Here is a 17572-nt window from a genome sequence, read left to right on the forward strand (position 1 = left end):
TCTACATTTCAAATGTAAACATACTGGCCAGTATGAGGCCTATTAGACTAGGCCTACTGCTTAAATGTGTTCTGTTTATTTCATTTTCTAATGTTTTACAATTTATTTAGTGCATTTGATGTAGGCCTATGTTAATGTCAACTAAAGTGTTACATTTAGGACTAGCCTACCACTGTCAAAGTAGCCTACTGTACGGTTAGCCCACCATCACTAATTTGCCAACTTTATTGACTGAAAATGTAGGCCTAAAAGATTCTTCAGTTAATTATGATGAATTTTGAGCAAATATTTGGAGGTTAACCTATAAAACATAGGCCACTGAATCGGAAACCTGCGCAAACCAATTTCGTCAAACCAAACACACCGCTCTTATTTTGCTTTACGGCCTCTCTTCCGCCCATATTGCTGTGAGCGTGACACTTCTCACTCTCTCTCCGCCCCTCGCTCGCTCTGCCAAATAGTGCAACCGAGACGAAATACAAGGACACCGACTGGCGCATTACGCTGTTTTCCCATGCTCAATTGTGATCAGTCCTGCTGTTGAATGCGACAGTGGAGGAGAGAGAGAGTGAGTGAGACAGAGAGTTTAGACAGCAACATTTTATTTCGCCTATCAGAGCTGTGATGCTGCTATGACATTGTTTATGGTGGATAGGCCTTTCAAAAAATCAGACACATTTCCATGATTAGGCCTTCTGTAGGCTATTTTTTTTCGATCTGAATAATATGATGTCATTCAGGCTGCAGCTGTGGGTTTGTCAGTGTTCTTTTATAAACTTGTGAAACAGTAAAAGAACAAACTAGTTTAATTCTGAGAAATGTCGCACATTACGCGTGTATGGGGACTTTTGAAACCTTAAAACTCAGTTTAGGAATTGTAATTTGTAAGTAACGCAGTAGTGGAACCAATGTCCATAGTGGTAGCTTTATGGAGGGAACCAGCTTATGGGTGGAGCATTGCATTCACCAAAAGTAATGACCTTATCTGCTATCTTATTATTATCTCTTTACTTGTGACTTGTTGAGGAAGTGACACCAATTTCCCCCGTCATTGCTCTTTCAAAACAATTAGGTATGAATAAGCAACAAAGCACAATCCTATGAGTGTATAGGCGCATATCGGCAGTGTGGTCACTGGTCACCCTGTACTCATGCAGAAAACAGAGCTTTTAGAGAACATCTTCCTGGATGGAGAAGTTTTTTTTTGCCTTTATTATGACCACAGCTTGAACAGAGCATCTGGGAAAAGTTCAACTTGCAAATAGCCATTTATGTGCTTATATATTGAGCATTCGGCACAAACCGTTCAGTTGCGTCACTAGGCTGTTTTATTCGGGGCTAAAGCCCCGGATCTAATTTGATTAGCCCCGAATCTTTTTTGTAAAAAAAAAAAAAAATTATAACTTTTTTTTTTTTTTTTTTTTTGCTGCATGTGCCATATCCGCACGTCACACATGCTCCCATTGGTTAGGACACTCGCGTAGCTTACTGCCAGACATTTCTGTTGAAAGTTCCACTGCTCAAGATTTTAAGCCATGAATTGATGAACTTGCATTGAAGAAAATATGTCAGTTTTCTGTGGGCTGTAAATAGGCCAATCTATGAGGCTAAATAGCATGCTACTATTGATGACTGATTGTTTCAAGTGTCTAAGGATGAAAGCTAACATGATTTGTTTCCAACTTTTGCCTTAAGTTACAATTTAGCTAATTAGCTAGCTGCCCACCCTTTTCATGTCCAATGGTGGGTGTCATTTCATTACCAATGTTAAGTGTCATAAATAGTTAACACTGGTGCTGAGTCATGATTCCTAAAAAAAGAAATACCCAAAACATGTGATGTGTTTTGAATGTGCAGAAAGTTTTGAAAAATCCAGGATGCCTGAGAGGTTTACTGAATTATATTCCATTATAGTTGTTTCTTTAGGAATCTGAATGTGGTCTTTTCCTTCACAGAAAAAAAAAATATTTCCACTATAAATTGATGCAGAAAAGGCACAGATAGATGAATAAAAATCCAACAGAATGCAGGAAATTAAGTGTTTAATGCTCAAAAATCTCTGGGGGAGCACCCCCATACCCCCCACCTATAATTTGTCCCCATAAATGTTGAAATGAAACCTAGCCTTTGACCCTGTACACAGGTTGTATACAATATATTCATAGGTATGTTGTTTTTACTTTTTGGATTAAAAAGAAGGCATGTCAGTAAACTCCATGTTGGCCCTTAGTGTGATTATCATATCGTAGAGTGGCCCTTTGAAAATGAGTTTGACACCCCTGATATGGGTAATGTAAGGTCTGTCTCACTTGTATTAATTGTACTATGAAATAACTTGAATGGAACCTTAAATGTTTGGGGATAAGCAGCATAGCAGTCAGGTAGCTATTTAAAGCTAATAGCACTATCCTATTCCCTCTTGGGCTAAGCCCCGGATGTTTTGGAAACCTAGAAACGCCCCTGCCGTTCACCATCGTCGCAAATCCTGACTGCCTATACGTTAGACCGTAGCCATACAGGTCTGCAGCCGCGGAGAGAATACAGCTGAAGTTATGGTGGTGGTGCATGTCTGTGTCTAATATTTGTTTAGCAGTCGATGCCATCGCAACTTTACCTTCCTTTTTTTACTTTACCTTGGCTGAGGGAGGTCAACTCTGTGAACCATGACACACTTAGCTCAAATCCAGCAAGTACAGCCTCACACAGCTGCTGTCTTGGCTGTAGACCTTTAGTCTTATGTGTTGCAGATTATTACCCTTTACTTTTTCATCATTATGCCTCTGCACCGGAGATATAGTCGTAGGCCTAAAGCAAAATGTGTTTGGGTCGTCCGTCTGTCCAAACTGACCATTCTTGTGAGAGCAATATCTCACAAACCCTCTGAGGAACTTCCTTCAAACGTTGCAGCAATGTCGTCTCTGACTCAAAAAGGAACTGAGTAGATTTTGGAGGTCAAATGTTACTGTGACATTGTATATTGTCAGATCGCAGTGTCCTTGTACCATATTGTAGCTTCTTAGGAGCTTTAACGTCTTAAAGGCATTGCCTACCACCACTGGATTTTCACCGTTCTGCAATTGTGTGCCTTATCGATGAATAGAAATGCCAGGCTGTTTTTCTATAGTTTTTCTCTTCCAGATGGAATTTTACACCTTGTTAAAACAGTTGCCTTGATTGGTCATTAACCCAACCTGAGCAAGTAATCTGGGTCATCTCTAGTAATCAGTAATTGAACCAATCAAATCATGCTGTTCTGTTATCATATTATGGTCATCTGTCACACACACACACACACACACACACACACACAAAACAAGAAACAAACTATTTTTGTGAAGGAAGTTTAATACATACATACAGAGCAACCCTGAATGGATTTTATTCCCCCTTTTCTTTCCTGCACAGAACACTTTGAGAAAATACTGACGTTCTAGTATCCTACCCACCACTTTAAGATCTCCTGTCCATCTATCTACAGTGCTGCTCCAAAGTTTGTGAACCCTACAGAGATATTCAGTTATTTTCCTTAAAAACATTGAAGTAAACTTATAAATGATAATTAATATTCCAATTCATAACATTGACTTTTCACCGACTGGATTACATTTTCTTTTATCATTGTTTAAAGCGATTGATTTACGAAAAAATCTAATTTCTTGGATGCAAAAGTATAGGCTATCATTCTGAACCCCTTCTGTATGTATCTATCTATCTATCTATCTATCTATCTATCTATCTGTCTGTCTGTCTGTCTGTCTGTCTGTCTGTCTGTCTATCACATCCCTTTGAACTGTTGCATGATGGAGAGAAGATGTTCGCTGCGTTTTTGGATGCTGCTCTGCTCCTCCTTCAGCCTGTCCTGCTCCTGAAGCACCTCATCCTGACACACACACACACACACACACACACACACACACACACACACACACACACACACACACACACACACACACACACACACACACACACACACACACACACACACACACACACACACACACACACACACACACACAGACACACACAGACAGGAGGGAGAGGTCAGAAGGACAGAGGATGTTTGCATACCAGTACAGTGAATAAGTAGATGGTTTCAGTGTCTATATGTGATCGTTTTCAGTGTGTGTGTGTGCATGTGCGTGTGCGTGTGTGTGCGTGCGTGCATGGTTTCAGTGCGTATGTGAACGGCCTCCCATAGTTTCACTTCAACAAAGGCAATGTACTGTTTATGGGAGGCTGTTTTTCACATCCATGACACACATACACACGTGTTTGTCTTTTACAATATAATCACACGTGTGTACATGCAAAAAGTGCTTTAAGTCTCATACAACCCCTCATAGTGTGTGTGTGTGTGTGTGTGTGCGTGTGTGCGTGTGTGTGTGTGTGCGTGTACTGACTCTGAGTCTGCAGAGCTCCCTCCTCTCCCGGTCGTTCTCCTCGGCCCTCGCTCGGAGCCACGCCTCATTCTGAGAGATATGTCTGTCCAGCATCTCCTGCAGCTCCTGACAGACACACACACACACACGCACGCACGCACACACACACACACACACACGTACACAGTTTGCATTAGTACGTTAACATGCTTACATGTTTTCAGTATACATGCAACTAAATCATCTGAAAGATTAGATTAGGTTATATTACATGACATTAGATGAAATTATATTTGAATAGATGGGATTATTTTAGATTAAAATAGATTGGATTATATTATATTAGTTAAAATATGATTAGATCAGACTAGATTGGAGTATGTTAGTCTGTGATGAACCTGTTGCTGCTGTTGTGTGTGGGCCTCGTGAGCTGCTTTCTCTTGTTGCAGAGCAGCGGTGGCTTTAGACAACTCTGACTTCTCTCTGGAAGAAAAAAAAAATCATACGTGAAGAAATCCATACACGTTTGGTATATGGTTCTGTGGATAGTTGGAGAGTTAGAGTTAAATCAATCGATCGTCAGTCAACGTGCTGAAAGTACTTTGACAGTAGTTGGTATAACCTTGTTAGACATTCTTTTTACCTGTTATGACATGTATGTTCTGACGTAAAATGGGCGAAACCATGGTTTCGACATGGGGGAACTGGACAATTCTGAGACTGGAGAGTTTCTGGGAACCATTAATGTTTTTTTTTCTTGACAAATGTAAATCAACTTAGGTAATATAAATTTAAAATAACAGCATACATTAGATATATTCAGTTTTAATAGAAAGGCAGATACATTTTCTACTGAGGTGTGGGTCTGTGTGTGTGTGTGTGGGGGGGGGGGGTCAGGGGGGGTCAGAGTGGTCTTTTCTCAGTATCGGGGGGGACACAACCCAAAAGGAAGCAGTGGTTTTGCCCATGTCACGTAAATAAGATGAACAAAGGTTAACAAACAAAATGAACATGTACCGATCCAGTTTGTGGAACTCCTGGTCCAGCAGAGAGAAGGCGGTCTGGATCATTGTCATGGCCTGATCTCGAACTACACTGAAGTCTCTTTGGACAGACACCTGCAGGAGGAAACATAATGATTATCTGAGGTCTAACTAGTGAGCAGACAGACAGCAGGGTTCTACCAGTACAGTCATTCAACAACCAGGACAACTGCAGCTATACTGCCACACAGGGGTGGATTACTGCACGGGCACACCGGGCACAGGCTCAGGGGCCCAAGGGCTCAGGGGGGCCCTTAGCCAGAGATACTGATAGTAACTTTTCATGTTGCATAGTCAAAGAGCTCGGTCACTGATGTCAATAACAGGGTCCAAAAAGGAATAGCCTAAATATAAGGATACTCATTAAAATTTAACAAGATAGAAATCATCATGGGCCCCTCAACTAGTAGGGGAGAAATACAAAAGCAAGTTAAAAACAACAGCATTATTAGCTCTGTCTAAAGGCCTTTGCACACCGGGCGCGTTTTATTCGTGCGATTAATCCGTTAATTAACGAACGTATACAGAGTCAATACAAGCCTCCACACCAGCGCCGTCATTTCGCATCGCGAATTTGCGTTTTTAATTTTTTCGAACTGAGTTCGATTTTTCTAGGACGTCGCTTCTAAAGTGGGACGCGACAAAATTCACATTTCAAAACAAAGTGCACCAGATTGATGCATTTACTTTAAAAAGGACCCCCCAACAAGGTACAGGGTCCCTCCAACAGTATCCCAAAATCCTGTGGGAAACACTGACTTCCTTAATATGTTTTTGCCATTAATTGTATGTATCTGTGTGGAAAAGTCAGTGTACCCGACTGGATAGGGACGAGTGGGGGGCCCTTTAAGAGTTTGTGCCCAGGGGCCCATTATCTCATAATCCGTCTATGCTGCCACACCTCACTAACCCGGTGAGGCCAGCCTGATCTCATGCAAGGCTTCACATCTTCACAGAACCAATCAGGGGGCTGCCTTCCACTAACGGACAGAGTGGGGAGGGTCCGGTCTGACAGGAGGCTAGATCGATGACTACATGAACCAATCAGGGGCTGCCTTCCACTAACAGACGGGGCCGGCCTCCTCCCCACAGAGATTGGAGGAAGACCAGACTGATCTGCGTGAGAGAAACCAATGTGAAGCTCCAACTAAGATAAACAAGATTGGTGTTATCAGTTAGCTGAACTTGCTATATGAAATGATGTCATATTGTTAACCATTACCTCGCCATAACCGACTCTATTTGCTCATGTGATGAGATTAGACTAAATGGAAAGCAAACAGGATATATACAGTATGTTGTTAGTAGAATCTGCGGGTATAGGAAGTAACCACAGAGTGTCACCTTTCTGCCGCCCTATCAAAAACAGCAAAAGCAGTTGTAGCACATTTTCTGTCTGAAAGAATCTTTAATATTACTCTTGCATCTACATCTAAAACGTCTATACAGCTGGTCCTGGCTCGGCCACTCCTCTTTCTGCACACCCTTGTTGGGTCTGTGGTGGAATTTGGTTTTGGGGCCTTTCCACATACCCAATCACCACTCCACCTTTACAAAACCACCATTTAATAATCTTTAATAATTGTTTAATGATATAAAAAGTTGCCAGCCAGTGTGTGTGTGTGTGCTGTGTCATCACCTGTGCATTAACAGCTGTATTCTTGCTCTGATAGGATGGAGCAGACTCACTCATCTCATAGCGAACGTTTGGAACCTTTGTGGGAGTGAAGCTGTTAACGGTCCAAACCACAAAGCAACGTGTCAGAAGTGAGAGATGACACACACATACACACACACACACACACACACACACACACACACACACACACACACACACACACACACACACACACACACATAAAGATGAAACAGAAACACAGCTGTGTAAGGCAGCTGCTCACCTGTGGCTGACTCCCTGCAGACCAAACTCGGACAGAATCTCCTTCATCACTGTTTCGAAAATAGTAATTTTTTTTTAAACTTTTTGAATTACAATTTTGTTCAGAAATGTTGGAATTAATAAATATGAAACTTTGGCTATATCTAACTAATGATGTGTACATTTTAGGAAAATCTCCTTAAAAAACAAATGTCTAGATATTGGACAAAGCCAGAGTCTAACTCTTTATTTAATTTAACATATTAGAGTCTAAAGTTTTAACAGGAGAGATTTTGGATACAGCCTTTTCTTCATTTAATCAATCTAAAATGACTATGTACAGCTCTTAAAAATGCATTTTCTGGTTTATGGTTCAGAGTATTGGAAAAAAAAACTAATGGTGAGATAATGGCTGTTAAAAATCAGAAATATACACACCCAAATGGACAGGGTTTAGTCAAAATAAACACCTAAATGTACCTTTGATCTATACTAGTATGGAAAAAGACATGTTATGGGACCAAAATGGACAGAAATCTCAAAATTGGCCAGTGCTTGAAAATACAATATTAATGCCTGCAGTATCTCGCCTTAAAATATACTAAATATGAACAATGTACCTGGTTGTCTCTCTGAGGGGTTTATCAGTTTCATCACTTTCAGGTCATTGAACTCCTGCTCTTCATTCTTCCCTCCAAACACATACAGCTGTCCACCAAACAGACACACAAAGAGGATACTTCAGGCCTACATAATGAGACATGACAATGATAAACATTAAAGGAGAAGTAAGTGATTTTGTTAATACAAGCGTTATATTACTCTATATTCATACAGCAATCACTTAAACAGTATTCCCAGTTCATAACACAGGTCTCCCAGTCATTCAACTTTGCAATTATTTCCAGATAAAATGTTGAGTATTCGGCTCGTTTTTATGCAATCAGGAGAAAGAGCACTATAAAGAGGCGGGTCTCTGTGCCTGTGAACGATGACTCGCTGCTCTCCATCGCGGCACTATCTGATAAAGACAGCTGTGTGTTCATGTGGTGGTGACAAGACAAAGTAAGAGACTGGACCGTTAAAAAAGAAGGAACTGACATGTCCGTGGTGTATGAAGGCAGTGTGTGCATGACGACGGGTGGGAGGAATCCCAACGTACAGAGGAACCTTCCACTTCATCTTAGCTGGAGAGAGAGAGAGAGATACACAGGGACAGATTTGAAGAATAGCCCTGCGTTCCAAATGACACATACTCTTTCTTTTTACTACACTACATACTAAAGTACATATGAGTATTAGGGCCACGTGAGAGGGAAAAAAAATCAGATAATTAAGATTTTTTTTCATTATGTCGAGAAATGTTCGAAAATAAAGGACGAATACTCCAAAATGCTATTGAAGTTAGGGGGGCATTTATGTATTTTCAGCATACTACAATTGACATGCATGTATGGGGACATCCTAAATCTTTTTCTGGCATACTAAATAGTAGAGAAGTATGGGGATTGGAATGCAGGGTAGAAGTCAATGCTTTGACTTTTCTTTGTAGGTTGATATTCTGCTTCATGTGTCACTCACCAATACTGAGTTTATGGATTTCATTGGAAGACGTCACTGTGCCTTCCTCATTGGTGCTTTTGCCACCAAACAGGTAGATATCCTCCATGGGACACACAGTAACAGAGGGGAAATCATGAACATTTACTAATAACAGCATCAATTTTTTATTTATATGCGTTTTAGAGAATTAGAACTGCAAATATCTAGCTTTTCATAATAGTCTTACTGGACATTTTTATATTTAATAGTTGTTTTGTTTATGTTTTACATTATTTGACATGATGTTGTATCTGACAGGCAGTTCCAAATATTACTTTACCACAGCTGCTCCTATTAATGAATACCTCTCATTCCTTAGAAAACAATATTGTATTATTGTACAATACTAAGCAATATGACAGCAATAATATAGCAAGTTTTGCATACTAGTAAAAATTTATTTTTTATAATAGTGATCATCAGACTCTCAATTCAATTTCATGAATTTACAAGTGTGTGTGTGTGTGTGTGTGTGTGTGTGTGTGTGTGTGTGTGTGTGTGCGTGCGTGTGTGTGTGTGTGTGTGTGTGTGTGTGTGTGTGTGTGTGTGTGTGTGAGTGTGAGTGTGTGTGTGAGTGAGTGTGTGTATTTACTTTATCATGATGGGCTGTCAGTGTATGCTGGCTGCAGGCGGCAGGCGATTCCCCCTTCACCTCACATTTCTGCCAAACCCAGTTCTCTAAATAGGTGAAACAGAAAAAAATATATATATAAGGACAGTTTCATTACATTATACCCAATGAATTGGTCGGAGGTCAGGGAATGATGTCTATTACAAGTCGGAAATGCTTATTGCGACTGTATACCAAAGAACTACACTTTAGTATGGGAGTCCAGAAATGATTTCATTAAACTCTAATTAATTTCTTATATGATATACAGTATATCTTCAAATTTTTAAATAACCATACTGGACATGTTTAACATACAATTATTTTTACATATAATCTTGACAAATTTACACTAAAGCCAGGCCTCTTTGTTTTCTTTTGTGGATGCCTGAACCAAGTTAGATTGTACACAGGCACTTTTGTTCTTAATGAAATATTACATTGAGATAATGTGATTCAGTGTTTACCTGTGTTGAGAACATGGAGGTCTTTACAGAAGTCTCCACCTGCTTCATAACCTCCAAACATAAACACCTGATCTCCAACCAGCGCAGAGCTCTGATCACACCTACACACACACACACACACACACACACACACACACGCACACGCACACGCACACGCACACACACACACACACGCACACACACACACACACACACAATGGACAGACGAATGCCACAATTATCGTATTTATGTGTCAATTAAGATGCAACAATTTTCGTTGAATCAATTCTTAACTCATATTAAACAAATTACGCAACATTCAATCTCCTTATAATAATAATGGATAGGATTTATATAGCGCTTTATTCCCTAAGGACTCAAAGCGCTTACAGGGTTCCAGGTTCCATTCATTCACACAAAGTCATACCGGTGGTGGTAAACTACGATAGTAGCCACAGCTGCCCTGGGGCAGACTGACGGAAGCATTATAATTATAAAGGACTAACAGTAAGTGTCTTACAGGGCAGGAGGCAGTGATCCACCTGTTTTAACCGGCATCCAGGAGAGAGACACTGAAACAGAGCAGGGAGAAAGTCACAGAATTTAAGAAACTAATATATCTACAGAAGCACAGAACGTACAAACCTTACACATTTTTTATATACAGTATATAGTGGGCGTCCTGGGGAAATGCACCTCCATAGTACTATAGAATAAATAACTAAATTCATCTTCACTTCATCACTTGATATTGTGGAAAGCCTTGAGGCAGTGGTGAATGATGCCATCTTTAGTAACCAGTACCCAAAATGGAGGGGTAAGTAATGGAGAATTACAATCTAGAATCTCACCACTAGATGCCACAAGTTACTCCTTCATTTCACACTGTACCTTATAATAGGGGGTTTAAACATTAAAAACCTGAATGAGGTATAATGGACCTGTGCTGAAGACCATGAGATCGTCGCTTGGATTCCCGTCCAGAATGCCTCCGTACACGTAGATGTTGTCTCCCACGGCGACAGAGCTGTGTCTGAGGGTCCTGAGGGCCACTCCCCCGACCGCTAGGCAATCCCAGGTCAGAGCCACTGTTTGGGGACGGAAATACCATCACATCTGCTGTGGAACATTATTTTAGGCTACATTTACAGGACAAGGGTCTCGCTGAATACGTTAACTTTTTCCCTTTACGTCATTAAAAAATGTCCGTGTTTAGACGACAGTAGTTTGAATACGCTCCGCATACAGACAATCTGTGAAAAAAAGGAGCTAAATGGCTGTAGTATGCAGCCAGGCCAGTAGGTGGCAGTGAAACTTAAGTAGTAAGCCCTTCCAGTGCAATTTAGCGCATGTAAATAATCGTTTTCACATAGACTGGCTTTTATAGTTTACACGACGATGCTGGAGTTGCGTATTCAAAAGATTTCACCCTGGAACCTGGTTTTCAAATATTCCCCTTTTCAGTCCCCCAAAACGCTGTCGTCGTGTAAACTAAATGCCAACACCTAAGAATACTTTTGCGTAATATGTTGAAAATGATGCCGTGTGAACGGCCCCTTTAACTTTCGTAATGTAGCATTAAAGCAACAATAGCAACAACAAGAAAAAAGCATATTGGCACAAACCAAAATGGATGTCTTCCTCTATTCGTTTACCTACTGTCACATCCTCACCTATGTCAAAAGTGTAGACTCCTGGCAGACACTCAGATGGGTCTGGGCTCGAGGCTCCACCAAACAGATACAGCTTCCCTTTCACCACACTGAAAGGTAAAACAAGATGGAAGTATAGCTGTAAAAACACAACAGGGCCCTTTTTTACATAAGTCAGTTTTATGTATTTCTATTGAGCACACATAACTTTCTAGTCACTATTTTGGTTCCCAGATCGGTGATAACAAATGAAAGACAGCAATGCTTCATAGGAAACCATGGGCAGCTAAAGCCATTAGTAGTCTTTTTAGTTTAGCATTTAAAGATGGAGTGAGCGATTCTGGATTATTTGGGGCAAAATCAGTGAATTTTTTCTCCGCGATCCCGCTACCGTTACACACTATGTGTGCTGAAAAAAATAATCTGCACCTTTGAGTGTGTGTCGTTATAGATATAAGATGCCCATCTCAGGAGCCAACACACAGTAACTGCATGCTATTCACCAATCATCCATACACCACTCAGTCAGTGCTGCACTGTACCAGAGAGTGTGTCCTTCTCTGGCTGAGGGAACATCTCCGCTCTGAGGAATCTCCTCCCATATCACGTCATCAGGAGTAACTAGACATAAGACAATAAGGTTTAGAGCTGTGATTAGTTTCCCTTTCTACCTGACAAAATAGGTTATGAATAATGGAAAAGAAATCATAATGTATTTCATCTCTGAACTTTCATTTTTTCCGTTATCAGAGTACAATTGTTTGGTTTTCGTTTGTTCGTTTGTGCACACCAGTGTTGTTTCCCAATGCTGTTTTCTTGTAAACAAATTAATTAAATTAAATTTTCGTCCGTGTTTGCTAGCCAGCACATTTTCGCCTACATATGGTTACTTTTCTTGGTGCGTGTGTGAAACTTTAAATAGGTGCAAACGCGTGAACACTGTCATGTCGCAAACAAACAATACAAACAAACAAATTGAAGACCTGCCTGTAAAAAGAAAAATTCCTCAACAGCACTCCTTGTGGTCAAAACTCCAGAAGCAACCACAAACATCTTCTGCACTCCATGAAAAACAATGCATCTTTAAGTTGTACCTGTTAGCATGTAGAAGTCGTTGAGGTAAGCAGGGTGGTCCTCCTTAACAAAACAGTAGACCATAACCGTCAAAATTCCATGTTGAGGCCATTTTCACAGTGCATCAACACATGCTCGAGTGCTTTGCTGTTCGTCAAATCAAACAGAATTAAAAAGTCACCTCTTGACTGACGCTGGAGGCTCCTCCGAACAGGAAGGCCACGTTTCCTGCCACAGCTAAGGCGTGGCCATGTCTGAGAAAGAAAGCGTGGACAATTAACAATAAGCAACCACCAATCAAGGAAAAAATAACTTATCCACTCATCCCTGCCCCACCTGAAGGCTTGGATGAGTTTACCTCACCATCGATCTTCTGTCATTCACTTAGTTATGGTGCGAAAAAACTATAAACACCCACCTGGAACATGGGGCTTCTCCCCTCATCTCTTTCTCCAGCCAGTGACCGCTGGCTAGGGCCATCTTCACATCTGCTGCCTCTCTATCTCACACACACACACACACACACACACACACACACACACACACACACACACACACACACACACACACACACACACACACACACACACACACACACACACACACACACACACACACACACACACACACACACACACACACACACACACACACACACGCGGCTTTACCATCTGAATTGTTCAGGATTCGATGGCGCAGCCCTTTAGTCCACAGGGGAAGGTTTTATTTTTGCTCCCATTTCCCATGATTGTACATTTTAAAAAACACACGGCGCAGGTGCACCTGAATAAGCCTGGTGAGACCAGTCTGATCTCGCAAGCTTCACATTTGTTTCTCTCCCGCAGATCAGTCTGGACTTTCTCAATTCTACGAGGCGAAGAACCTGCTTAAAAAATGACCGGGCCAATCAGGGCCCGTGTTCATCCATTATAGTGCAAGGAAGCTTCTGATTGGTTAATGTAGTCCACGATAACAAAAGAAGAGAATGGTGTGTCCTTGGTGGTCTTCTATTCAGGTTTGTAAGATGTAGGGGATGTAACTCAGTGGGTAGGGTGGTTGACCCGCAACTGCAGGGTCGGTGGTTTGATCCCCTGTCTCCCTGCCACATGTCCAAGTGTCCCTGGGCAAGAGACTGCACCCTAAATTGCTCCCGATAGTTAGAATGTGTGATGTAAGTTGTAAGTCACTTTGGATAAAAGCGTCTGCTAAATGACATGTAATGTAATGTAAGAAGGATGACATCATCAGAATGACACCTACCTGTTGAGCTCTGTGTAGTGTGAGGAGCTTGGCTATTTCCTGGAGCTTGTCCAGTTCTTCTCTGTGGTTTTTTATTGAAGCTGCTCTCAAGCCGTCAGCTCACGGTCCAGCAGCTCTCTCTCTCTTCTATGTATCATCTTACAGGTAGAAGTTATACACTTTCCTCTGCAGGTACACTGTTGCCTAGCAACCCCATTCAAAACAAAAGCGCTGGCCAGAGCAGGTCAGCTTTAGACAGAACGGAGTGAGGAGGAAAAAAGGAAGTGAGTTAAAGGTGCAGTGTGTAATATCTGAATAATAATATATTGGCATCTAGTGGTGAAAGTTCTAGAATGCAACGCTTCCTGGGTAACCCCACCCCTTTCTAATAATAACAGAAGCTACAGTGGCCTTCAAGGACAAGAACAATACTAGATTCCTAACAATGCACCTGATGACATTCCAACCATGACGCTTCCAACATGGATTCCTCCATAAGACTTACCCGCTCAATGTACAAAATGTAATATTAATATTTATAATTCTCCGCTCAGAAGGATCATTCAGATTATTGGCAGAGGTGATTTTACACGAATGAGGACATATTTATGAATGAGGATATTGATGTTAGCTAATAAATTACTTAAAACGTTACACAGTGTCCCTTTAAAAGGAACACCTTGGTCGTTGTGCCGTTGCCGTGACAGAAGAGGATCAGAAGAAGATATCAGATAATCCTCACCATGAGCTGTTGGTTTTCATCTTCCAGGTTGTGACCCGGCTCAAAGCAGTAGGCCTGTTTAGCCCATGGAAGCTGGAGGGATCAGGTGTTTCTTCCCACGCGGTCCATTGTAAACTAAAAGGGACTAATTAAGATCTCGTTTAATCATTTAAACCTTTTAAAGCCCTCCAGGATTAGTGAGTGGAGGAAGATGAAGGGGGCAGACCATACTCTAGGGCCCCCTGGTGGCCACGAGCTAGGTCTACAACTTTAGACGGTTCACATCAAAAAGCCGGAGATGCCCTGCATTCCAATTCACATAATTTTTCTTTTTACTACACTACATACTAAAGTAGGCCTACAGAAGAGTTTTAGGGCCACAGGAGAGCCTCATTATGTCGAGAAATGTATTGGGACATCATAAATCTTTTTCTGGCATGCTAAATAGTAGATAGTATGGGGATTGGAACGCAGGGACAGACTCTGAACAGGCATGAAGAAGTAGTAGGGATGAATTTCCCTGTTGGAAAGAAACAACCCAATGACAACTGCGATTTTGAAGACAGTAAATACCTCGTGTGTCTGCCAGAGATTTGGTTTGTAGGCCTAAAACTAATTTGTATAAGGATCAGAATAGAATATACGCCTATGAATTTGTATTGGTGTGTTGTTGTTTATGGTGCACAAGTACAAAGTACAAAAAACAATATTGCAAATGTTAAGAATCTAGACTCTGAATTGCAACTTAATCCAGAATATAAATTGAAACTTTGTCAAAAGGATGGAAACCCAAAATAATGCGTGTACGCCTTGAAGAAACAAGAAGTACAGACTTGGAATAAACAGCTGAGTGGACGAGTTAGTTCAGGATGGTTGTCCATTCGCTGCATATCTCCAAGGAAACCAAGGAATTCTCACTTTTCACAGAGCTCCCCCAACCCCTGACCAGACCTCCCTGCACCCATACGCAAATCCCCGGCTTTTACTCTAAACACCCAGTTACAGTGCCACACAAGAGACTATGAAGAAAGTAGTCTGTGAATGTACTTTTAAGGCCCCCTTTTTAAAAATGTATTTCAATGCAGAATACAAACACAATACACGTTTCAATACACATGAGATTTTAACTTTGACATTTCTAAATGATGTGTTTTTTGTCCTTTTTTCCTGTACCTTTACTATATGTGTATAAAGTGCTGTCTGGATTATGCAGAATGGTGACCTAGTAGGAACCCATACAATGTACAGAGATAACAGTCTGAAAGATGTAGTTCACTGAGACACATTTGGAGTTCATACCTGAAAGGGATAGTTCAGTATTTTTGACGTGTGATTCTTATGCATGGTTATTCTGTTACCTTATGGAGATGGTGGTCAGCGCAGAGTTTGGGAGAAATGTCTCTGTACCAGAAGTCGGCCATGTATTGTTGCAGAGGGGACCAGCAGAAAAAAGTTTTTCCTCATGCTTACCTAAAAAGTAAATATCTGTTCTAATTGTATACTACATTTAGTAAATCTAGTTATTTCCAGTGCCTCCATTTATGCATAGTATAGTTTAATGTTAATTTGTATTTACTTATTTTTTCTTTTGTAGCATAAAGCACACATTCCTTTACACTTACTTATTTTTTCTATTACCATTCTATTGATTTAATATTCTATTTTTAAGTTTTTCATTAGGTAACCAAAAAGGCAGCAATGACAACAATAATGATGGTGATTGCAACAATGATGTCATTCCTTTGTCTGTGTGGGATTGTTTTGTTTGCCAAGTGTTTCCAGTGTTCCCATCAGTGAAGTCATTTCCATCAATAAATCATCTCATTCAGCTATCTGCCATGTGTCTCTGCATTATCGGGCCCATCTCCCTGCCTGCTACACGTGACAGATGCTGGACGATGAAGTTGAATGTTTTTTCACGTGTTTAAAGGCATTCCACCTTTGGGGTTTAATACGATATACAATTTCACTATTCACAGCAGTTTTTTGCTTTTATTATTATTATTATTATTATTATTATTATTATTATTATTATTATTATTATTATTATTATTATTATTATTATTATTATTATTATTATTATTATTATTATTATTCGATATGCTATATTATTATTCCGCCTATTAGCCTATCATCGTTTTGCCTCACTTATTCATTCTCAATAACAGAAAATTACTTTCCTTTTAAAGACTGCCTCTAAAAGCCATCTCCGACGTCTGCCCATTTGGCCTCGAAAGGTTTAAGAAGAGGAAGAAAATGGGAAAATATGAATAAAAAAACAATCATATACTTATTATCAATAATGTAAGCTGTAGGCTAAGAGGAAACTAAAATGATTCTGGCGTAAAGCGGTGTAAACGTGCTGCTGATTCGGCTTTTGATTCCCTGCTGTTTGATGATGTAAGCGGCCAGTCACGTTTCACCGTCGCCACACTGCTTCTGTAGCCTATCATGATTTATTCACCACACACACACACACACACACACACACACACACACACACACACACACACACACACACACACACACACACACACACACACACACACACACACACACACACACACACACACACACACACACACACACACACACACACACACACACACAGCAGCCACCGACACGTGATCCTCTCGTGTATTCGCCTCCTGTCAAACCAACCGGATGCACTCGCATTTTCAAAACAAAAACCATATATTGACAAATTCGCAACACTTTTGAGTGATGGAAACGTTTTAATAAGAGTATATGTGTTTATAGGGGACTCGTGATTAGCCCATAAAAGGAAAATAAAATAGATTGATTCTAAAATATATATAGCCTAATGTTTTTTTTTTTTTTTTTTTTACCAGGCGCTCTTATTGTAACATAAGTTCATGTTTCCGGTCATGTACTGGTTTGATATGACTACTTTGACTAAACGAGT

The 17572-nt window shown here is 40.6% G+C and overlaps 1 protein-coding gene across 1 annotated transcript; it reads right to left on the reverse strand.

Moving 5' to 3' along the window:
* Positions 1-3768: 3768 nt before the first annotated feature.
* On the reverse strand, positions 3769-13166 carry LOC307265121 (kelch domain-containing protein 1; the record flags this gene model as incomplete). Its single annotated transcript, XM_080046705.1, has 18 exons — positions 3769-3880; positions 4401-4505; positions 4778-4862; positions 5397-5497; positions 7062-7152; positions 7324-7372; positions 7922-8009; positions 8403-8488; positions 8883-8964; positions 9496-9581; positions 9981-10081; positions 10481-10532; positions 10902-11048; positions 11634-11722; positions 12155-12233; positions 12707-12749; positions 12868-12940; positions 13105-13166. 18 exons carry the CDS (start codon positions 13164-13166, stop codon positions 3776-3778), a joined length of 1524 nt encoding a protein of 507 aa, XP_079902831.1. The 3' UTR covers positions 3769-3775.
* Positions 13167-17572: the final 4406 nt, after the last annotated feature.

The sequence above is a fragment of the Ammodytes marinus genome, assembly GCF_949987685.1.
Source record: "Ammodytes marinus genome assembly, chromosome: 18".
NCBI classification, from domain to species: Eukaryota; Metazoa; Chordata; class Actinopteri; order Uranoscopiformes; family Ammodytidae; genus Ammodytes; species Ammodytes marinus.